The 23,918-nt window shown below is 41.6% G+C and overlaps 2 protein-coding genes across 3 annotated transcripts in view; one reads left to right on the top strand and one right to left on the bottom strand.

The window, feature by feature from the left end:
* The window catches only part of LOC126911831 (protein LSM12-like), an 83,408-nt gene that overhangs the window by 12,527 nt on the left and 46,963 nt on the right, over window positions 1-23,918 (top strand). The gene's annotated exons all lie outside the window — the stretch shown is intronic.
* Window positions 1-23,918, bottom strand: part of LOC118280928 (intersectin-2-like) — a 31,603-nt gene that overhangs the window by 3,910 nt on the left and 3,775 nt on the right. For both annotated transcript variants that reach the window (XM_050700673.1, XM_050700672.1), the window contains exons 5-24: window positions 22,746-23,447; window positions 22,026-22,119; window positions 21,010-21,161; window positions 19,518-19,620; window positions 19,055-19,184; window positions 18,482-18,592; window positions 17,942-18,006; window positions 17,263-17,445; window positions 16,309-16,420; window positions 14,979-15,056; window positions 14,186-14,378; window positions 13,320-13,406; window positions 10,757-10,857; window positions 10,161-10,224; window positions 8,589-8,756; window positions 6,910-7,042; window positions 6,013-6,172; window positions 5,208-5,386; window positions 2,566-2,701; window positions 1,306-1,395 (exon numbers count right to left, since the gene is read on the bottom strand). In XM_050700673.1, coding sequence (XP_050556630.1) covers window positions 1,306-1,395; window positions 2,566-2,701; window positions 5,208-5,386; window positions 6,013-6,172; window positions 6,910-7,042; window positions 8,589-8,756; window positions 10,161-10,224; window positions 10,757-10,857; window positions 13,320-13,406; window positions 14,186-14,378; window positions 14,979-15,056; window positions 16,309-16,420; window positions 17,263-17,445; window positions 17,942-18,006; window positions 18,482-18,592; window positions 19,055-19,184; window positions 19,518-19,620; window positions 21,010-21,161; window positions 22,026-22,119; window positions 22,746-23,447 — 3,041 coding nt within the window. The remainder of the gene's footprint in view (window positions 1-1,305; window positions 1,396-2,565; window positions 2,702-5,207; window positions 5,387-6,012; window positions 6,173-6,909; window positions 7,043-8,588; window positions 8,757-10,160; window positions 10,225-10,756; window positions 10,858-13,319; window positions 13,407-14,185; window positions 14,379-14,978; window positions 15,057-16,308; window positions 16,421-17,262; window positions 17,446-17,941; window positions 18,007-18,481; window positions 18,593-19,054; window positions 19,185-19,517; window positions 19,621-21,009; window positions 21,162-22,025; window positions 22,120-22,745; window positions 23,448-23,918) is intronic.

The raw sequence follows: 23,918 nt of genomic DNA on the forward strand, positions 1-23,918 counted from the left end.
AATTCTTGGGTCGAAGAAACTTATTGTACCTAGATGTCCAATTCTTCAGGACTGATTTAACAGTCGAAATATAATATTAATTAGTAGAATCCAATTCGAGTCATAAAGTCGTTATTTTATGTTATAAGCTAGTAAACGAGCAGACGTATCACCTGATGGTAAGCAATCGCCGCCGCCCATGGACACTTGAAACACCAGAGGAGTTACAAGTGAAAATCGTTCAAAGACTTCTCCCGCCTTTGGTAGAAAACTAGAAAAGCCACCCACAGGGTCGACAGACGACCTGTTTAAGGTCGCAGACACTAGATCCGGAGCTGCGGACTACCTAGCGGGCTACCGGGGCTCCGGCTCGAAAAGCAGGAGTAGGAACGGGGTGGTTTTTAGTCAGTAAGAGTCTGACACTCCCTCTCGCCTCGCCCAAGGGGGAGAAGTCATTGGATGATTTTACCCCCTTAAAAAAAGTCGCTGGATGCAGGTCGCTTCCAACCTCGCGATGTGTAGTCATTGGGGGTAGGACTGTGAGGCTTTATAAACTACCATTTTTTAGAAAATTTTGTAAGCAAAGCATTAGTCAAGCAAGCGATTTTGAACTTTATATACATAATTATAATGTTAGAATTAATTTACATATTGTTTTAGTACAAAATATTATTACATGGGACTTGAAACATAACTGATGAAACGTAGGCGTTACTTTATATAAGGTGTTCTAAAAGTATCTGCCACAGCTTTAATGGGAGGTAGTGTTGTGTATGAACATTACAATAGCTATTATAAAAAAAAAGTGTTACAAGTATATCCAATTCCTGTAGGGCTAATCCGGTTCTCGAATGCGAAGTTTCGTTTAATCTTCGGCTGTAGGTTTAGTTTAGGGTACATGACTAATTTTTATTTCAATGTTCGTCTTGTAGATTATTTCAAAACATTACACACGCTTTTTTTTTCTTACGAAAACAAATACTTTCGTAGATATATCGATTTGAAATATCGCGTGACGTCACTTTAGAGTACGTTTTATACTCAAAAGTGACGTAGTTAGCTCCCACTCCTAAACTTTGACACGTTTTATGTAAGTATTGTTATCTTATATGACAAAATAAAAAAATACGTGTCTAATATTTCTTCATTACCTACCTAACTGACGGACTAAATAGATTTTTAATTTTCATACCCCGTCATCATCCCTATTGTAGTATGAAATCTGCGAAGTATCGTCCGAAACTTCGTTTTTCGTTGAATTAGAGTAGGCCCGCTGTGCAAACAAATGTTCTTAATATTTAATAAGTTATAAATATCAATAAATACCTTGTCGATAACCGTCTCAGAGGGCAGAGTGTCCATTTTGGACAGAACCGGAGTCGTCCTGCCCGAAGTGCGGCCTGATGACTGGAGTATCTAAATAATTAATACAATACAATGTTTAATTTAGTTATTTGAGGTGACTTTCTTAATAAAAGAAATATAGACACTTTGAGGGGATCTAAAGACAGATTTTTTACCTTTTTCAAATACCAGCTATACCTAAAAAAGCTAGAAGTATGTTTTTGGAATCGAAAATGTATGAGGATTTGATTTTTTTTTAAACGTTGCCCTACACTAGGATTTTCTCCTGTATCGTGTGTGCGTTTACAAACATACAAGTTTACATACACATGACAATCAGACCCGAAACAACAATTTGTGAATTTAAGGAATTGCTCCGTGCGGGAATCGAAACCGCCACCCGTTGCACGTCAGCCAGTTGTTCAGCCACCGCGTCAACCTTGTAGTCAGAATTATATAGATCTAAAGTGGGTTGAGGGAGATCGAGCGAGTTCAGGGAGACTTAAGGTACTTTAGAGTGATTGGGGATTATAGGATGGGTTATGGAAAATGTATAAGTAAAGCACAGAGAGTTTCCGCTTCGTTGTCTGTTTAGTTGTTCGAGTGACAAGGGGTCTGGCAAAGTATTACTGGGCTTTTTTAGGTGTGGCGACACCTGACGAGGGATAGATGACAGAAGTCGCACATGACGTCATAAATATCCTGCATCGCACATGTGAAGTTTACATGCGAATTAACACGGATAGAAAATCCCAACGAACAACAGTTGGGCAGAAAGCCCGCCAGGCACGATCACCGCCTGGTCGGAGGATCTTCCTTTTCTTAGGGAACTTTACTCTCTGTTCCCTAAATAGGTTTTTCATAAATTTGTCAGTAGTAGCACGGAGTCTGGAATCGTACCAGGTATTTTTATTTTCGCCCCTTAAAAAACCACAATACTTCTACAACGTACCTTGACATAACTAGCGGGGAACCAGCCGACCTGCCTGTTCCTCCCCTTGGCCTGCAGCTCCCCCTCCCACCCTCGCCTCGCTTGGGGGGGGGGGGAGGGTTATTTATTTTCCCCCTTAAAAAATACACATAAATCCTACAACGTACCTTGACATAACTAGCGGGGAACCAGCCGACCTGTCTGTTCCTCCCCTTGGCCTGCAGCTCCCCCTCCCACCCTCGCCTCGCTTGGGGGGGGGGGAGATTATTTATTTCCCCCCTTAAAAAAATAACATAAATTCTACAACGTACCTTGACATAACTAGCGGGGAACCAGCCGACCTGCCTGTTCCTCCCCTTGGCCTGCAGTTCCCCCTCCCACCAGCCGCTGTCCGCCTTCTTGCGGACCACGAGGAGTTGACCCTTCGTGAGAGACAGCTGTTCCGAGCTGGTGAAGAGAAGAATATAATGGTTAGAATATATGTATATATTTTTTTTTTTGGAGCCCGCTCATCATCCACAAACGTTGCGGCAGGCCCAAAAGGAGATGGCGGGACGAACTCAACATCTATGACAAGGATTGGTCGCAAAAAGCTTTAAACAGAGAGGTGTGGAAGGAAGGTAGGGAGGCCTTTGCCCTGCAGTGGGACGATCATGGCTGAAATCTAATCTAAATCTAATATTTTTTTTTTTTTTACGTTAAATGGGCCGACGTTTGGCCGCTATCTCGCCTGATGGTAAGTGATGATGCGGCCTACGATGGAACACGTCTGCCCATAAGCAACCTATTCACTCGGGCCTTGAAGACACCCAGGTTATACCCATCAGGAAAAAAAGGGTACCTGGGGGCCTACTCTAATTCAACGAACGAAAAAACTTCGCAGATTGCATACTACAATTCTATTTATTGCGAACTTTCGTGAACAAAAATGAACGAATGAAATGAAGATAAATAAATAATATTTTAAGTAATTCTATTAGTAAATCAATAAAATCTACGGCCGAAGATTAAACGAAACTTCGCATTCGAGAACCGGAGTAGACCCCCAGATCCGAACAATCTTGATTTCAAAACAAATAAGTGTGGGAGAGCCATACTTCGGCACGAATGGGTCGGCTCGACCGGAGTGATACCACGGCCTCACAGAAAACCGACGTGAAACAACTCTTGCGTTGTGTTTCGTTGTGTGAGTGAGGTTACCGAAGGCCCAATCCTCGATTCCCCAACAACCCTTAAATTCCTAACCCCCAAAAGGCCGGTAACGCCTCTGGTGTTTCAAGTGTCCATGGGCGGCAGCGATTGCTTACCATCAGGTGATCCGTCTGCTCGTTTATCGGCTTCTGCCAGCGGTTTCGCTCGCGACCCCGTGGGATAAAGTATTCTACCTGTTATTCCAGACCGAAAACTATCCCTGTTCCAAATTTCATCTAGATCTGTTTTGACAGTGCTGTGCCCAGGGTGTTAAAGTATAATTATACCAAGTTTCATCGTAATCGGATCGGCAGTTTTTGCGTGATGCGTGAACATACAGACAGACAGATAGACAGACAAACAAACAAAAATAAATTTAATCACATTTAGGTCCGGTAAAAATCATTTTAATCACATTTTTGGGTCTAGTAACACCCCCTACCATTTATTTTTTTACTATTTTCAATGTACTAGTATGAGTTTGCTTTACGTTTAAAGTAATCGAAACGATACATTTTAATGATAATAATTTATTTCAGATATTAAATTCATAGCTCCATTACATATTTATATACAAAATTATAAAAATAATAAATAATTATAAAAAAACACATAATAAAAAAAAAAAACAGAATCACAAATCAAAAATAAAAAAATCATTAACTAAAAATTATGATTTTCTCACTGGTACATTAATAGAGAAAAGCTCTACTAGTTTCGAGTCACAGAGGGACTCTTCTTCATGAGCAGCGTGCGCAGACGCTACTCGAAACTAGTAGAGCTTTTCTCCATTAATGTACGTGAGTAAACCGTGATTTTTAGTTAATTTAATATGTCTCACGATAGTTATTATAAAAACATAAAAAATATCATAAATGTCAAAAGTAAAATTTAAAAATAAATTGAAAAATTTAGACATTTATCATACATACAATAGGGATGATGGGATATAAAAATTAATAATCTATTTAGTTAAGTAATGAAAAAATATAAACCCGTATTTTTTTATTTCGTCATATAAGATAACAATACTTAGATAAAACTAATCAACGTTTAGGAGTGGGATCTAACTACGTCACTTTTAAGTATAAAACGTACTCTAAAGTGACGTCTCGCGATATTTCAAATCGATATATCTTCGAAAGTATTGGTTTCCGTAAGAAAATAAAAAATACGTGTGTAATGTTTTAAAATAATCTACAAGACGGACATTGAAATAAAAATTTGTCATCTACAGTACTCTCAACGGATCTTGGCAGGTCTGAACTACGTGCAGAAGGCTGCGCAATAAGTCTTTTTTAGAACTAAATGGTGGCATGAGGCGAGGTGCGGGGGGCGGCGATCCAGGCTGGAGATTGACCATTTCTAAATACAATTGACCCTTTACACTTATTGCGCAGCCTTCTGCACGTAGTTCAGACCTGCCAAGATCCGTTGAGAGTACATTTTTTTTTTTTTTTTGGGACAAGCCCGCCACAACCTCCCATACCGCTGCAACTCCTGTGCACCAGGATCTACAGTAGATACAACCATGAAAACACCGGAACATTGAAGTCCGGCGCGTCCCAGGGACATGAATGACTTGGATCCCGCAACGAAATAAATCAGAAGATGTTATTAGAGGAGAAGAAAAGAAAACGATAGTTTTCACTTCCCTCGGTGAATTTAATGCAGGAGACAGAATGATTTAAGCTTTAAGGCACAAAGAGACTCTACAACTGGGAGAAGCCGTTGAGAGTACTGTACGCGTGTTGTAACTTACCTAGTAGCAGTGTAGTTGGCGATGGCCTGAGCCACCTCGTTCTTCCTGCGCCCAGTAACGGAGTCCCGGCCGGAGTCTCGTCGCGCGGCGGACGCGGGGCGCGCGCCCCCCGCCGCGGAGCCTCCGCCCTCCGTAATGGATGCCACTTCTGACGATATCGGGGTGGACGATTTTTGTTCCTGATAGTGAAAATATGTTGTGTTTTAGATTAGATTAGATAATGTCCTCTGTATAATAGTCAAAACTAAAATATAACCACTATTCATTGTACTGCCTGTGTCTACCCACTGCTAGCTTAGAAGCCAGTGCCACACCACACACACGGTAGTTTAAGTGTGGACTCGCCATGCTTCGGCACTCCGGCTCGACCGGAGTGATACCACTTCCTCACCGAAAACCGACGTGAAACAACGCTTGCGTTGTGTTTCGTTGTGTGAGTGTGGTTACCGGAAGCCCAATTCCCCCTTTCCCATTCTTCCCAATCCCCGATTCCCCAACAACCCTTAAATTCTTGAAAAAAGGCCGGAGCTTTTTGGTGTTTCAAGTGAAATACATGTGAAACTTTATTAAGCCCCCGTCCCCCTTCGAGATGTTTCTTCGTACACGAACAAACAACGCAAGCGTTGTTTCACGTCGGTTTTCTGCTCGGCCGTTACATTCCAACCTAACCCCCCAAAAGGCCGGTAAAGCACTTGTAACTTGTTGTCTGGTGTTTCAAGTGTCAATGGGCGGCGGCGATTGCTTTCCATCAGGTGATACGTCTGCTCGTTTACTGGCTTATACCATAAAAGGAAGCTGTACCAACCTGTATGGGCGGGGAGTATGGCGCGGCGTGTTGCTGCGGCGGCGCGGGGGGAGGGTCGTGTTGTCCCTCCGCGGCCTCCTCCGCCTCGGGGATGGACGCTATCACGTCCGCCGTCGTCGTCGTGTCCTTCGTCACGTAGTTTGACGGGAAGATTCCGGTTCTAGGGGGGAAAAATAATACAGATTTTAGTTTTACATTTGATGGTTCGACGTTTGGCCGCTATCTCGCCTGATGGTAAGTGATGATGCGGCCTACGATGGAGCACGTCTGCCCATAAGCAACCTATTCACTCGGGCCTTGAAGACACCCAGGTTATACCCATCAGGAAACACAGACTCCGGCAAGGAGTTCCACTCCCTAGCAGTTCGCACAAGGAAGCTTGAAGCGAAGCGCTTCGTGCGGGTGGGTGGATGTTTTTAATATATGTAGGTCGGTTGAATTATAATCTCTGCCTACACCCATGAGAGACAGGCGTGATCTCATGATGTATGTATACTGTATATAGATTGAATAGTTTTTTTAATGTTAGGATTGTCTCCTGTGTCGTGGGTGCGTTTACAAACATACAAGTTCACATACACATGACACCCAGACCCGGAACAACAATTTGTGGATCACACAAAGAGTTGCTCCGTGCGGGAATTGAACCCGCTACCCGTTGCACGGCAGTCCAGCCACCGCGTTAACCGCGCAGTCGAGGCCCAATTCCCCCCTTCCCAATCTTCCCCATCCCCGATTCCCGAACAACAACCCTTAAATTCCTAACTCCCAAAAAGCCGGCAACGCACTTGTAACGCCTCTGGTATTTCAAGTGTCCATGGGCGGCGGCGATTGCTTACCATCAGGTGATACGTCTGCTCGATTACCGGAGTGTTTCATAAAAAAAGTCGAACATACCTGATGCCAATCCTGCCGGTCCACCAATCCCCGTCCCTCCGTATAACCTCGATCCTCTCGCCCGCCTCGAACGTGAGGTCTCCCGGCTCAGCTGACGTGTACGGGTACGCAGCTATGTAGAAGTCACCGCCCTCTGTCGAAGGAGAACGGAATTATTAGTTTTTAAACTGACATGGTCACTAACACTATTATTAGAACTTATTACGTGATCATGGCGCTTGCAACAGTGCCGAAATATCGGAAACTCATCAAAATTAATAAACATGGTAAATATCCCGTAATAAGTTCTAATAATAACGGAATTATTGTCGATATTTTTAATTTTGTTTATGACTTTCGTGAGACATTTTTCGGTTTACTCGTGTAATTATTTTTACAAGGAGCTAGTTATGAGTAGCAGCAGCATTAGAGGTTGCTGTAACGGTTGCAGTAGTAGCTACTGCAACCGCTACAGTAGCAGGTACAGGAACCGCTACAGTAGCAGATACAGTAGCAGCTACAATAACAGATACAGTGACTGCTACAGCAACAGATACAGTAACTGATACAGCAACAGATACAGTAACGGCTACAGTAACAGCTACAGTAACAGATACAGTAACCGATACAGTAACAGATACAGTAACAGCTACAGTAACAGGTACAGTAACGGCTACAGTAGCAGCTACAGTAGTAGTTACAGTAGGAGCTACTGCAACAGCTACAGCAACCCCTTGTCCGGTAGTCGCACTTGCGACCACTCGACCAACGAGGCAGTCGAACTTTCCTCTACTCCGGTTCTCGAATCCGAAGTTTCGTTTAATCTTCGACTGTAGGTTTTATTGATTTACTAATGAAATTACTTAAATAACGTTTTATTTTAAATTTCAAATCAAATCTTCATTTCATTCGTTAATTTTTGTTCACGAAAATTCGCAATAAATAGAAGTGTAGTATGCAATCTGCGAAGCTTTTTCGTTCGTTCGTTGAATTAGAGTAGGCTCCCCGGCATCAGCCCTAGTGGGCCCCATCTGTGTCTTGTTCTGGTCGGGCAGCGAGCTACCCTTGGTCGCCTTACAGACGCACTTACGGTGGCCGGAGATCGTCGCGCGATCCCCGTCGCCAGACCCTTTGTCCGGCAGTTTTACTTGCGATCAGTCAACCAACGAAGCAGTCGAACTTTCCTCTACTCCGATTCTTCAATCCGAAGTTTCGTTTAATCTTCAGCCGTAGGTTTTATTGATTTACTAATAGAATTACTTGAAATAACGTTTTATTTTTAATTTCATATCGAAATCTATTTATTTATCGTCATTTCATTTGTTCATTTTGGTTCACGAAAGTTCACGATAAAAAGAATTGTTAATTATTATGTTATCGGCTTACTCACGTAATGTTTTGACGAGGAACTCGACTAGTTTCAAGCCATGCTAGAGGCTTATATTCATGAACAGCATTCCGCGACACACAACGCGGCGATTGTCGCGCTGCTAATATGATCCTCTAGCATGGCTTGAAACTAGTCGAGTTCCTCGTCAAAACATTACGTGAGTAAGCCGATAACATAATAATTAATTTAGTATGTCTCACGAAAATTACAATAAAAAAAAGAATTGTTGTATGCAATCTGGGAAGTTTTTTCGTTGAATTAGAGTAGGCGTGTTCCCTAAAAAATATGATGAGGACAGTCTTCTACTCACGGACTACAGGCATAGCTCCACCGAGGTCGTTAGCCATCTCAGCCTCCGGCACCTCAGCGATGCCCTCCAACTGTGTCTTGGTCTCCATGGGTTCAACGACCTCGCTGTACGACTGCGCGTGCGCATTTATATCCTCCACGTACGATTCCGGGAACCAACCCGATTGGCCTGTGGACAAAAGAAAAATAGGAATTTTATTTTAACCGACTTTGGAAAGCAGGAGGTTCTTGATTTAGGTAAGGAATTCTTGAAGGTTTGGGAGAGTTATGCTTCGGCACTGCTGTGTCGGCTCGATCGGAGTGATACCACGGCCGAGCTGTACACCGAAGTGAAACAACGCTTGCGTTGTGTGAGTGAGGTAACCGGAGGCCCAATCACCCCCTTCTCGCAGAAAACCGACGTGAAACAACCACAGCGTTGTGTGAGTGAGGGCAGTGGAGGCCCAATTACCCCCTTCCCAATCTTCGCATTCCCCGATCCCCCAACAACCTCTAAATTCCAAAGCCCCAAAAGGAAGTCGGCCTTGTAACGCCTCTGGTGTTTCAAGTGTCCATGGGCGGCGGCGATTGCTTACCATTAGATAATCTTTTAATCCCCGAAGGGGTAGGCAGAGGTGCACATTATGGCACGTAATGCCACTGTGTACACCCACTTTTCACAATTTATGTTGTAAGTCCCATGTAATAGGGGGTGAGCCTATTGCCATATACCGGGCACATTTCCAGACTCCGTGCTACCACTGAGAAATTTTCGAAAAACCGAAAAAAGCCCAGTAATACTTTGCCCGACCCGGGAATCGAACCCGAGACCCCTTGCCCGGTAGTCACACTTAAAACTACTCGGCCAACGAGGCAGTGAAAAGAAAATAGGGATTTTAACCGATTTTGCGAAAGGAGGAGGTTCTTGATTTAGGTAAGGAATTCTTTGATGGAGTCTGTGTTTCTTGAAGGGTTGGGAGAGTCATGCTTTGACACTGCTGGACCGGCTCGACCGGAGTGATACCACCCACGGCCTTACAGAAAACCGACGTGAAACGACGCTTGCGTTGTGTTTCGCTCTGCGAGTGAGATTATAGTTAATTTTTTTTTGTTACAAAAATTCTACATAGGAGTTTGTTAAAAAAGACATATCTCTTTTACTGTCTCTGTCGCTTTGTCAATGAAAACAATTGATAGCAATTGTTTTCATCGCATGCGTATTTGTGAACCACTTTATACAGAGTAGAGTCAATGTTTATTTAACTTCTTTATGTTCTCAAATTGAATTAACTGGTCCAGGGTACGAAATGTCTTCACTATTGTAATCTTCAAACACAACACTACCTCCCATTAAAGCCATGGCAGATACTTATCTAATATATACATTATACAATTCTCGTGTCACAGTTTTCGTTGCCATTCTCCTCCGAAACGGCTTGACCGATTTTGATGAAATTTTTTGTGCGTATCCGGTATCTATGAGAATTGGCCAACATTTTTTTTTCATCCTAAATGTTAGGGGTAGTACAACCCAAATTTTTTTAATGCGGTTGAAGTCGCGGGCAGAAACTAGTATAATATTATATAGCTTTACCTCTGGCAGTGCCCCATCTCCAGCCAGGCTCGGCATCACCTCGGGGTGGTTGAGCATCGCTGACCTGTACCAAACAAAATAAAAATTAATGTAAGATTTTTAAACACTGCCTCACACTAGGATTGTCTACTATGTTAAGGGTGTGAGTGAGTGAATGAATTAATGAAAGAATAAGTGAGTGAGTGAGTGTGTGAGTGAAAGACAGAGAAAGAGAGAGAGGGGAAAGGGGGAGAGAGAATGAGGGTGAGAGGGTGAGCGAGAGGGCGGGAAGAGGGAGAGAGGGAGAAAGGGGGAGAGAGAAAGAGAGAGAGAGAGAAAGAAAGATAGAGAGAGGGAGATAGAGAGAAAGAAAGAAAGAGAGAGAAAGAGGGACAGAGAGATAGATAGAGAAAGAGAGAGCCAGAGAATGGGTATGCCAGAGAATGTGTGTGCCAGAGACTGACTCTGGCATACCCAGAGAATGAATGTGCTAGAGAATGAATGTGCCAGAGAATAAGTGTGAAAGTCAATGAGTTGTGATTGAATGAATGAGTAAGTAGTAGGAGGAAGTATAAATAATTCGTATGCAGTAGGTATTATAGTATTTCTTCACTCACCAAGTCCCCAGGTTGTAGGCTAAGTTCGTCAGCGGTGCGCGCGTTAAATTCATACACACAGCGCCATCTAGGGGCAGTCGATGAAGGCACCGCTTCTGTAGCTGTAAATATAGAGTAAACATATTCTAACAAATGTATACTAATAAAGACGGTACGGGTTGCAACGGCAAGTATCCATGTACCTTTTTCCGAGTTATATGTGTGTACATTTTAAGATTATTTAGCAGCGTCGCTCGCGTAGATTTCAGATTTCATGTCTAATAAAAGCAGCTTAAGTTACTACTTAGTACGTCAGTAATAAGTAAAGCTAATAAAAGTCCCATCAAAATCGGTCCAACCATTTCAGAGATAAGCCAGAACAAATAAACAGACAGACAAAAATGTAGAAGTATTGCTTGTAGATTATTTCAAAACATTACACACGTATTTTTTATTTTCTTACGGAAACAAATACTTTCGAATATATATCGATTTGAAATATCGCGTGACGTCACTTCTAGGTACGTTTTATACGTAAAAATTACGTATTTGCTCCCACTCCTAAACTTTGATTCGTTTTATCTACGTATTGTTATTTTATTTGACAAAATAAAAAAATACGTGTCTAATATTGTTTCATTACCTAACTGACGGACTGAATAGATTTTTAATTTTCTGGTAATGAATTATTTACACATACCCACAAAAAGAAACGCAGTCAAACAAAAATAAACCAAAGCACACATAATTATAGAGTTCAAATTAACACAAATATTGAATATTAAATTAAATAAATAAAACAATTTTGTTCATTAAACGCGCACGTTGTACAATGCTAATCAGAATCCAACTTTGAGTATAAAGAAATAAGGTGTAAAAAACTTTAACAGTACTTATAATGCGGCTAGTTTGAGTAGGACACTTGGGTTGATGAATTTTTGTAATAAAATTTTAATTATAACGCTAAGTGTGGGAGAGCCTTGCTTCGGCACTGCTGGGTCGGCTCGACCGGTGTGATACCACGGTTGGGCAGAAAATTGACGTGAAATAACGCTTGCGTTGTGTCAGTGAGGTTACCGGAGGCCCGATTACACCCCTTTTCCAATCTCCGATTCCCCAACAACCCTTAAATTCCTAACCCCCAAAAAGGCTAGCAACGCACTTGTAACGCCTCTGGTGTTTCAAGTGTCCATAGGCGGCGGCGATTGCTTACCATCAGGTGATCCGTCTCCTCGTTTACTTGCTAATGGCTTATACCATAAAAAGATCTCAATTACACTTTGGCCAACCAATCCAATGACTTCTCTCGCCTTGGGCGAGGCGAGAGGAGTGTCAGACTCTTACTGACTAAAAACCACCCCGTTCCTACTCCTGCTTTTTGAACCGGAGCCCCGGTAAACCCGCTAGGTAGTCCGCAGCTCTGGACCATGCGACAACTGGACTTAAGAGGCGCATATGAAGTCGCATGATCAAATTAGTGTTATAAAAGGAAGTGACATTAAAATTTGTCGGTTTATAGGCAACCTAGCCTTGTAGGCGATAATGGCAAACAATAGCGTTTGGAAAGCAAAATAAAAGACAAAGAAATATTGTGTTGCTCAAACTTTAAGTAAGACATTAGAACTTAAGACGGGATATTTACCATGTTTTATTGATTTACTAGTAGAATTACTTGAAATACGTTTTATTTTTAATTTCATATCAAAACCTATTTATTTATCTTCATTTAATTCGTTCATTTTTGTTCACGAAAGTTCGCAATAAATAGAATTGTAGTACGCAATCTGCGAAGTTTTTTCGTTCGTTCGTTGAATTAGAGTAGGCCCCCAGATTTAAAACTTTGACAATCAATATGTTTACAAATTCAGAACTGTGCTAAAACAGTTACGATTTGATTCAGTGCTAGTACTATGCTGGTACACTAATATTATAATAGGGATGATGACGGGGTATGAAAATTAAAAATCTATTTAGTAAGTCAGTTAGGTAATGAAAATGTATTAGACACGTATTTTTTTTTTTGTCATATAAGATAACAATAGGTACTTGGATAAAACGAATCAAAGTTTAGGAGTAAATACGTAATTTCTACGTATAAAACGTACCTAGAAGCGATATTTGAAATCGATATATCTTCGAAAGTATTTGTTTCCGTAAGAAAATAAAAAATACGTGTGTAATGTTTTAAAATAATCTACAAGACGGACATTAAAGTAAAAATTAGTCATCTACCCTATTGTAAAAGTTTGTTTATTTAGATGTTTGTCCGTCATTCACGATCACGATGAACGGATTTTGATGAAATTTGGTATACAGACATGGTATGCGCTGATTTAGGTGATGGGATCTTGTGACTTTTTATCCCATGAAAACGCTGGCAGATGCTAGTAAAATAATTAGTTTTCAAACGCGGTAGAGTTATGCTTCGGTACAAATGGGCCTTAAATTCCTAACCCCTAAAAGGTCGGCAACGCACTTGTAACGCCTCTGGTGTTTCAAGTGTCCATGGGCGGCGGCGATTGCTTACCATCAGGTGATACGTCTGCTCGTTTACCGGCTTATACCATAAAAAGTAAGTGCTTACCAGTAGTGGGGGGTGCGTCCCCCCAGGCGTTGTCTGCGGCCGGCTCCTCGCCCCACGCGTCGTTCGCTGTACTACCCCAGTCCGCTTCTACAGATATAAATATTTATTGTTACATAAAACACAAGAAACAAGTACAAAGAGGAGATGCCATAATGTGATTGTGCACTGTGACACAACAAATAGGCCCTAGCCATTTTTTTTAAAGTTGTCCCACACACGTGTTTTTTTTCATGTGTCGTGGATACGTTTACAAACATACTAGGTTGTTTTATGAAATAGATGGCAAATAGTTTTTAGTATTGGTATTAAGGTTTATTTTTTTAAAGCACTGCATTTGTCATTAACTCATTAACAATGCTTGACTGCGCTTGGTGTGAAATTATAGCAGGCTCCGATCGCAAACTTTTTCTCAATTGGCAGCCGATCAGCTCCGATCGCAAATTTTTTTCAATCGTGCAGCCGATTGTCTCCGATTGCATGCTCTTTATCACTCGCGTAGCCGATCGGCTCCGAATGCATCCGCTTCAAGCCTGCGTATGTGAAATAGTTGGCGACTCCGCTGCGACCTACTTTTTTCGAAACGTCAAAAACGATATTTTCTATGAACTTTGTATGAAATAGTGCGGTATGACGTCATAAGTTTTCGACGTCAAATAGCAGACTTATTTCTAGAAATTTAGCTAGAAAAAATCGAAAATTAAATAGTTCATTAAATTTATCAATGAGAGTGTGATTATTTTTTAATATTTTATTGTATTGAAAAGTTGTAATAATTTATTTTTGACCGAGGATAGTACCCAATTCGATCCAGTCTGTGTGCAAAGAAAAATGCGCGCCGATGCTCTTTGAACGGACCCTTAACCTACCGGAGTTCCAAGCACTCTCAGCGGGCGCGGAGCTGCGACTGAGGTACTCTTCCCTCCTCTCTTCATACAGCTTCCACACCCGCGCACACTTCTCTCCCAGCTCAGTCACAGTGTTGCTCAGCTCCGACAGCTGAGCTTTGTTGGTTTCCAAGTCCTGTTTCTTGCTTTCCACCAGCGCTTTCGCTGCTTCCACCTGTATCATTTTTGTGTTATAAGTCCTATGTAATAGGGGGTGAGCCTATTTTTTTTTTAATGGGACAAGCCCGCCACAACCTCCCATACCGCTGCAACTCCTGTAAGCCAGGTGAGCCTATTGCCATATACTGGACAAAATTCCAAATTAGATAGTGCTTCTACTGAGAAATATTCGAAACACCGAAAATACCCAGTAACCCATTGCCCGACCCGGGAATCGAACCCGAGACCTTTTGTCCGGCAGTTGCACTTACGTTCACTCGGCCAAAGAGGCAGTATTTCATAATAAATAATCACAAAAAATATGTAGAAACTGTTCAATTATATAATGGGCACATTTGCTAAATCGAAGTTAAAGTCAAAATTATTTATTTCAAATAATGTCAAAGCAAATATTAAAATAAATAAAAAAACAAAATGCCTGTCTGTCGGTCAGTCTTCTAGTAAACCTATTTGCTCGTTCCAAAGTGTAGATTCCTAAGCTAAGCGAAGCTAAGATTATTTAGACACCACTGACAGACGGTGAAGAAAAACGCCGAGAGGAAACCTGGGCTTATACCAATATTATGAGAACTATCTTAATACATTATATGCTCACCTTATCCCTCAGTTGTTTGAGAGTGATCTCCATCATGTTCAGCTTCCCGTCTTCGCCTGCACCCTCCGATGCTTTAGCCTGGACAAACAACATTCATATTCCATATATTTCTTTAAAATTACATTTTTAAATACTACTTCAATAACCAAACAAGTTTGCAAGCACATTTTCACACTAGGATTTCCTCCTGTATCGTGTGTGTATTTACAAACATACAAGTTCACATACACATGACACCTAGACCCGAGGCAACAATTTGTGGGTCACAAATTGACTTACTCCGTGCGGGAATCGAACCCGCTACCCGTTGCACGGCAGCCAGTTGCCCAGCGACCGCACCAATCGTGCAAGCAATTTTTATAATACTACTTCAAAAAACTAATATAAAAATAGAAATCAGTCGTGGGAGCATGATCCAAGCTACCTGTGGTTAGGGCGCCAGAGAAAGAAACCTCTTCACAATGCATGGCGTGCCGTTTCTAGGAGAACTTTGAGAGCCTTCTGTATCAGGCTTTTGATCCACCCACTTGACGCTAGCTTCCTAAGATATTAAGTGTGGGAGAGCCATGCTTCAACACTGCTGGGTCGGCTAAACCGGAGTGATACCACGGCCGAGCTGTACACCGACTCGTTCCAATCCCCGATTCTCCAACAACTCATTCCTAACCCCCGAAGCACCGGCAACGCACTTGTAACGCCTCTGGTGTGCGTGTCCGTCCATGGGCGGTGGCGATTGCTTACCATCAGGTGATGAGAAACGAGCTCGTGTACCAACTTTTTTATGGAATACGCCGGTAAACGAGCAGACGGAACAATTGTATTTTCAATAACAATTTTAACAAGACATCATTAATGGAATCTACATCTTTCTGTTCACCGACACAAGAATCGAACCTTATATCTAAAATCCTTTTGTGTGTCGAAAATTAAATCGAGTTACGAGTGACAATGGTAACGGTGTCCGTGTCAGCAAACGAACTAGAAAGCGGGTAGACCGATTTGTCTGCTCGTAAACATCCACCCGCATTTACTCCAGTTCATCCGTGATCATGGCGCTTGCAACAGTGCCGAAATAACGGAAACTCATCAAAATTAATAAACATGATACATATCCCGTTTTCAGTTCTAATGTTGTCAGCTGTTAAATACTTGCTTTAACACATTAACCGTAACATTCTGTACAATAAGCATGTTCTCGATTACAGAATAAATTACGTATTAGTTTCACGCAGTGTGTAGCTAATTCAAGCTAAAATTGAACTAATCTTTCTGTTCACCGACACAAGAATCGAACCTTATCACTAAAATCTCCTAAAATTCAGCAACTCACCTTGGCATCAAGTTCAGCTTTCTCCTTGTTCAGTGCTATTTGCTTGGCATTGAGCTCTTTCACGCGCGCCTTCAGCTGCTGCATTTCTGCCATACTCGAGTCGCGGTCCGACCTACAGGTTTAGGGGGTCATATAGACAGGTTAATGGGGTCTTATTTAATAAACACTAATCTTTAACACAAAATATGGGGACAATAGACATAAGCAATATACACCAAATGTGTCAATATATACCAAATATGGCTTGAATAGACATCGAGTATTTTGGGGTCAATCGACTTAAAATATGGGGTCTATAAACACAAAATTTGGGGGTCTATAGACACCAAACATGGAGTCAATAAATACTAAATTTGGGGGTCTATAGACACCAAACATGGGGTCAATAAATACTAAATTTGGGCCCAATAGACACAAAATTCGAGGTCAATAAGCACAAAATTTGGGGTAAATAATTATAAAATATGGGGTAAATAATTATAAAATATGGGGTCAATAGACATAAAATATGGGTTTTTAAACTGACATGGTCACTAACACTATCATTAGAGCTTGAGACGGGATATTTACCATGTTTATTTATGTCAATTTGACATTTGTTTATTTAAATATGGTAAATATCCTGTCTCAAGTTCTAATGATAATAAAATATGGGGTGAATAGAAACCAAACATGGGGTCAATAACCCAAAATTTGGGGGTCAATAGACACCAAATGTTGGGGTCAATATAGACCAAATGTAGGGGTCAATATACATCAAATATGTGGAATGGACAAAAGATTTAGAGGTCAAGACATACCTGTTATTTGTATGGCTACTGAAATGCCATTATTTTGTTGGTTATGTTAATTTAATTTGTGGGTGACTGGTGTGCTTATTGTTAAATAAACAAACAAATAAAATATGGGTTCAATAATCACAAAACATGGGGGTCACTAATCACAAAAACGTACCTCATCCCATCAATAGTACATTTAGCAGCCGCGACACTAGTCCTGGTCTCCCGGATGTCCTTGGCCAGGTTACTGGCGCGCAGTACCACGGAGTTCAGTTCCGCTGACACACTCTGACTCTTGGCTTTGAGGGAGAGGACCTTCGATTGTTCTTCGGTGCGCATCGCTTCTAATTCGCGCGTACTAAAATAATAATATATTACATCATTAATGACTTCTCCCATCTTGGATGGCGGCGATAGAATAGGCGATAGAGAGCGTCGAGACTTTTACTAAAAACCACTCCGTTCTTTCTCCTGCCTTGAGCCGGAACCCCAGTTACCCGCTAGGTAGTCCGTAGATACAATCATGCAAACACCGGAACACTGAAGTCCAACGTCCCAGGGACATGAATGACTGTCTTGGATCCCACAACGAAATAAATCAGAAGATGTTATTAGAAGGGATCGAGCTTACTTCAAATTGTTTGGTTTATAAGAGCCGGCCAATCAGTGCGCCGAAAGCGCTCTTGTTTCGATTACTTTGAATGTAAAGTAAACCTATAATAAATGTACAAAATTGCCTAACTGAGGTAGATTATGGTCTGGAATAAAACATAGGCTACTTTTTATCCCACGGGAACGCGGGCGAAGGCGCTGACAGAAGCTAATTACATAGATAAAGGCTGTATTGGACTTACCGTTTCTTCTCCCACTCGAGTTGGCATTGACGCTCCATTTCCTTGCGGGCCGCCTCGCGTTTTTCCTAAAACGAAATAATAATAAATCAATAAACACAATAGACTCGAAATATATAATAGACATATTATTATAACTTTCGTGAGACATACTAAATTAATTATTATGTTATCGGCTTACTCACGTAACTCACATTCAGTAGTAGAGATAGTCGCCGCGTCGCGTGAATGAATATGAGTCTCTAGCATGGCTTGAAACTAGTCAAGTTCCTCGTCAAACAGTTACGTGAGTAAGTCGATAACATAATAATTAATACTAGACATTGTAATGGACAGCACGGTTGGCTCGCTAGGCAACTGGCTGCCGCTCAACGTTTAGCTGGTTCGATTACCGCATGAGCAACTCTTTGTGTGATCCACAAATTGTTGTTTCGGGTCTGTGTGTCATGTGTATGTGAACTTGTATGTTTGTAAACGCACACACGACACAGGAGAAAATCCTAGTGTGAGGCACCATTTAAAAAAATAAGAGAAATTACTTACTTGTTCTTCCTTCTGCTTCCGAAGTAGCTCTTCTTGTTCACGCTTCTGAGCTTCTAGACGTAGCTTCTCTCGTTTCTCCGCTTCTTCGCGTTCTTTGCGCTCTCTCTCAGCCTAATAGTAAAAAAAAATTAGTAAAAATGATCTGAAACTATTCTTTATACGTAAAAAAATATCTAATTTAATTTAGTTTTAGAAGTAAAGTATGTACTTATTATAAAAAAAAAAAAACATGATGTTTACCTCTGCCTCCTACAGAAAGCGTTGGAAATAGAAAAAAAACATTAATTTACCATTGTTTAATATATATTTACTAATACAATAAAGCTGAAAAGTTGTTTGAACACGCTAATCTCCGGAACTACTGGTCTAAATTGAAAAAATATTTTTGTTGGATAGTGCATTTATCGAGGAAGGCTATAGACTATAAAATATCACGCTATGACCAATAGGAGTCAAGCAGAGCGGGTGAAACCGCGCGGAAGTAGCTAGTTATTAATAACCACGGCAACGTAGCATTAATTAATCCCCACCATTAATCCCCACGCTTGGCAAAGGAGATGGTGATTACTTTACCTTCTCCTTCATAGCAGCGTCAGCTAGCTGTGACCGTCTCCTCTCTAACTCTGCCTGTCCCCTCGCCATGTTCTCTCTCCTTCTCTCTTCGTAGGACTTCGCGCTAGTATTCGATGAGACTGAGTCGCGTCTAAAGGAAAGAAAGAAAGAAAGAAATTATATTATTTATGTTTGTGTGTATGTTTGTTTTATGGTTAACGAGCAGACGTATCACCTGATTGTAAGATGGCCGCTACCCATAGACACTTGAAACACCAGAGGCGTTACAAGTGCGTTGCCGGCCTTTTTGGGGGTTTGGAATTTAAGGGTTGTTCGGGAATCGGGGATGAGGAAGATTAGAAAGGGACGAATTGGGTCTCCGCTAACCTCAATCACACAACCAAACACAACGCAAGCGTTGTTTCACGTTGGTTTCCTGTGAGGCCTAATTTCTATTTAAACTAATTTCTATCGAAAATCTTACCGGAATGTGGGTGGTATCAGCTCCGGAGGTAGCTTCGCTGGCACTGGTTCACCTTGCGTCGCCTTCTCACATAGATACATCGCCAGGACGAATTCCTCACAGCCTACGAGACAAATAACAAAGATATGTTATTTTCGATCATTTATTTATTTCTTATACTTGTTTATTACATTTTTAAATATTAAATTAAAAAGAAAAAAAAAACATTTAAAAATATAAAAAGCAGTAGCCCACCAGTAACGGTATAAATCCAAGCTACCGGTGGTCAGGGCTCAAGAGAGAGGAATCTCCGGACAATACGCGCCGTGTCCAGAAGTACTGCCTTCTGCATCAGGCTCTTGATCCAACCATCTAACGTTAGCCTACTCAGGTGTTGATCGAGGCTTTTGGCTATGAGGCCATTGGCAACTACGACTATTGGCATCATTGCTGAATCTACATGTTATTAATTATTATGTTCTCTATCCATACTATCCGGCGCGTGATTCCAGGCGGAGGGCGCGATGGGCGACACACTCGAGTCGCCAGTAGCAGCGACAATCGCCGCGTCGTGTGTCGCGGAATGCTCCTCATAAATATGAGCCTCTAGCATGGCTTGAAGCTAGTCGAGTTCCTCGTCAAACAGTTTACGTGAGTAAGCCGATAATATAATAATTAATTTAGTATGTCTCACGAAAGTTACAATAAAAAGATATGTAGTATGTTTCATTGGCCGAGTGGTTGGATTCCCGGGTCGGGCAAAGTATTACATGTCCTTTTTCGGTTTTTCGAAAATTTCTCAGCAGTAGCACGGAGTCTGGAATTGTGTCCAGTATATGGCCATAGGCTCACCCCCTATTACATGGGACTTATAACACAAATGGTGGAAAGTGTGTGTACATTGTATAGCGACATTACGTGCCGTAATGTGCACCTCTGCCTACCTCTTCAGGTATATAAAGGGTGACGTTGTTTTTAAAAAATTAAAACAAAAAAAAAAATCTTGCTTTTCGAGCCGGAGCGCCGGTACATTGTGTATTCTATATTTTTAATAATTTTGTGTTTCAAACGTGCTTTGGTAGTCCAAATAAATAAACGATTACGACTTATGATTTGAAGGAACTTGAACAACAAAGAGCCAGTATTTCATAATAACAAGTATAGATATTTTTCACGACAAATTGAATGCGTTCAAAACTTTTTTGTTGCGTCACAACGTAACATAGGTAATACCTTGTTGTTAAGCACCTAATTCCCTTAATTGTTTTTTTGCATCTTTACTTATGTTTATATTTAGTTAGTTTAGGTACCTTTATTATCTTGGGTACCTACCTTATTTCATCTTTGCAAAATCCGAAGCATTGTTTATTGTGAAAGTTGTGTACATTTGTAATTGGATGTCAGATTCACTCAATGTTTAATATTAAGGCTATTATTTTATACTTTATTGATCTGTTGTCTGTATCTGTACCTTTTTTAATAAAAAAAAATTAAAATAAAAAAAAATACTCACCGAGTTTCCCGTCAGAGTCTAGATCAGCTAGTGCCCAAATCTGAGCTAGTGCTTGCTGCGCGAGCCTAGACTGCAGCATTATAGAGCGAGCCTGCGCGCCGGATACTGAACCAGTCTTAGCACGGTCTGTAGCGTTGAATAGTTGAGTGTATCTGAGAAATAAACACATTAATATTATAAATGTTAAAAAAATTGTTTGCCCCACACTAGGATTTTCTCATGTATCGTGAGTGCGTTTACAAACATACAAGTTCACATACACATGACACCCAGACCCGGAACAACAATTTGTGGATCACACAAAGAGTTGCTCCGTGCGCAGTGCCGGCGTAAGGGCCACTGACACCCCGGGCGAAAATATTGTGGCGCCCACTTGATGGAAGCAATATCAAGTGTTAGTAGTAGTTTTTCATTTTATTGGCGCACCCCAGACTTTGTTGCCCTGGGCCATCGGCCCATGTCGCCCCCCTAACGCCGGCACTGTCCGTGCGGGAATCCGCTACCCGTTACACGACAGCCAGTTTCCCAGCCACCGCGCCAAACATGCAGTCTATAAACTGCACTAAATAATTTAAGTACTAACATTAGAACTTAAGACGGGATATTTACCATGTTTATTTATTTATGTCTATGAGTTTCCGATATTTCGGGCACTGTTGCAAGCGCCATGATCACGGAACAAACTCATAAACACAAATAAACATGGTAAATACCTCACAGAAAACCGACGTGAAACAACGCTTGCGTTGTGTTTCGTTGTGTGAGTGAGGTTACCGGAGGCCCAATTCCCCGCTTTCCAATCTTCCCCTTCCCCATTCCCGAACAACAACCTTAAATTCCTAACTCCCAAAAAGCCGGCAACGCACTTGTAACGCCTCTGGTGTTTCAAGTGTCCATGGGCGGCGGCGATTGCTTACCATCAGGTGATACGTCTGCTTGTTACATCAGGAAATACGTATGTTTCATAAAAAAAATATATTCCGTTTCAAGTTCTAATACTAATTTAAGTAACTTACTTTAGCTTCTGTGGTTGAGGAATCCCCCACTCCACGGCCGCTGGGGGACTCATTACTCCCATCGGCATCTCAGTAGGACTGGTCACTAAAGAACCTGGAACAATTATGGAAATATCAACCTTATTGCTGGTATAATTTAGGATGAAAATCGACTAACATTTCTAAGTTAATAGAGTCGAAATAAATTAATGCAAAGCAACGTCAAGCCTTATATCCCCGAAGGGGTAGGCAGAGGTACACATTACGGCACGTAATGCCGATATACAATGTACACCCAATTTTCACCATTTGTGTTATAAGTCCCATGTAATAGGGGGTGAGTCTATTGCCATATACCGGGCACAATTCCAGACTCCGTGCTACTACCGAGAAATATTCGATAAACCTAAAAATGCCTATCAATACTTTGTCCGACCCGAGAATCGAACCTGAGTCCCCTTGTCCGGCAGTGATCGCAAGTGCCACTGCCTGACTGATTTTCTCAGTAGTAGCACAGGGTCCGGAAAATTCGCCCAATATATGGCAATAGGCTCACCCCTATTACATGGGACTTATAAGTTATAACACAAATGGTGAAAAGTGGCATAATGTGCACCTCTCTCTGTCTACCCCATCGGGGATAAAAAAGCGTGACATTGTGTTGTGTAAAAGTTCGATACACATCGACCTAACATAAAGCCTTTAAAAAAACTAAAATTAAAAAAAATACAAATAACATACCTGGCTTCGACATGCTATCACTCTTCATAGCAGCCAACGGGGTGGAAGTGACGGGCTGAATGACCCCAGCAAGACTATTGACCCCAGAAGGGGGACTGGTGACTAAAGACCCCACAGTTGACACCGTAGTCACATTAGACATTAGAGGAGATTGCCCAGTCGCAGGCACGTCCGGAGGCGAAAAGGCCTTATTTTGAGGCGCAATTGGTTGAATCAGAGGCTGATTTAAGTTCGAAAACGAAGACTCCATTGGTAGATTTGGGATCAGAGGCGGATTTTGACCTATCAAGTTGTTTGTCGGAACAATCGGTTGAGGCGGGATCATTGGTTGAGTCAAAGGCGGGATTATTGGTTGAGTCAAAGGCGGGTTTATTGGTTGAGGCGGGAGTACAGGTTGAGTTAAAGGCGGGTTTATAAGCGGTTGAGTGTTTACTAAAGGTTGGGAGATCAATGGTTGGGATAATGGTTGACCTGAGATTAAATCTGGTACGTTTGGCTTTGGGGGGTTGAGGGGTGGGATTAGAGGGGGTTGTTGAGTTAGGGGTGGGCCTACGAGGTCGCCTAATAGGGATTGGTTACTTTGTGGGGCGGTGGGGAGGCCGGATATTAATGGTTGTTGCGGCATGGCTGGCATGGGGGGGATTGGGGGTCTAATGGGGGCGGGGACTGGGGTCGGGGATGTGAATGCCGGTTTCGGGGTGGCTGAAACAAAAATTTTGTTGTTAGATAATAATGTATGGTATTTTATATTACAATTTATCTATTATATAAAAATAAGTCGGGTTTTCCTTCCTGACGTTATAACTCCAGAACGCACGAACTGATTTTCACGGTTTTGCATTCGTTGGAAAGGTCTCGGGCTCCGTGAGGTTTATAGCAAAGAAAATTCAGGAAAAATTCAAGAGAAAAGCAGGAAAACAGGGAAAATCATTGGTGGCGAAACGGAGTTCGTCGGGTTTGCTAGTTCATACTAAATTGAAACGTAATTTCATACTATGTGTAACTACAGCGTGTTTGAAAATTGAAAACTATAGCAAAACTTAGCCTGACTAGGGAATCGAACCCTACATATCTACGGTCGAAATTGATGATATTGATATCCGATCTTAATCAAAACCACATGATCCACCGGAATGAAGCCGGCTCGACCGCAGTGATACAACGACGTCACAG

This window comes from Spodoptera frugiperda, chromosome 19 (assembly GCF_023101765.2).
Source record: "Spodoptera frugiperda isolate SF20-4 chromosome 19, AGI-APGP_CSIRO_Sfru_2.0, whole genome shotgun sequence".
Lineage (NCBI taxonomy): Eukaryota > Metazoa > Arthropoda > Insecta > Lepidoptera > Noctuidae > Spodoptera > Spodoptera frugiperda.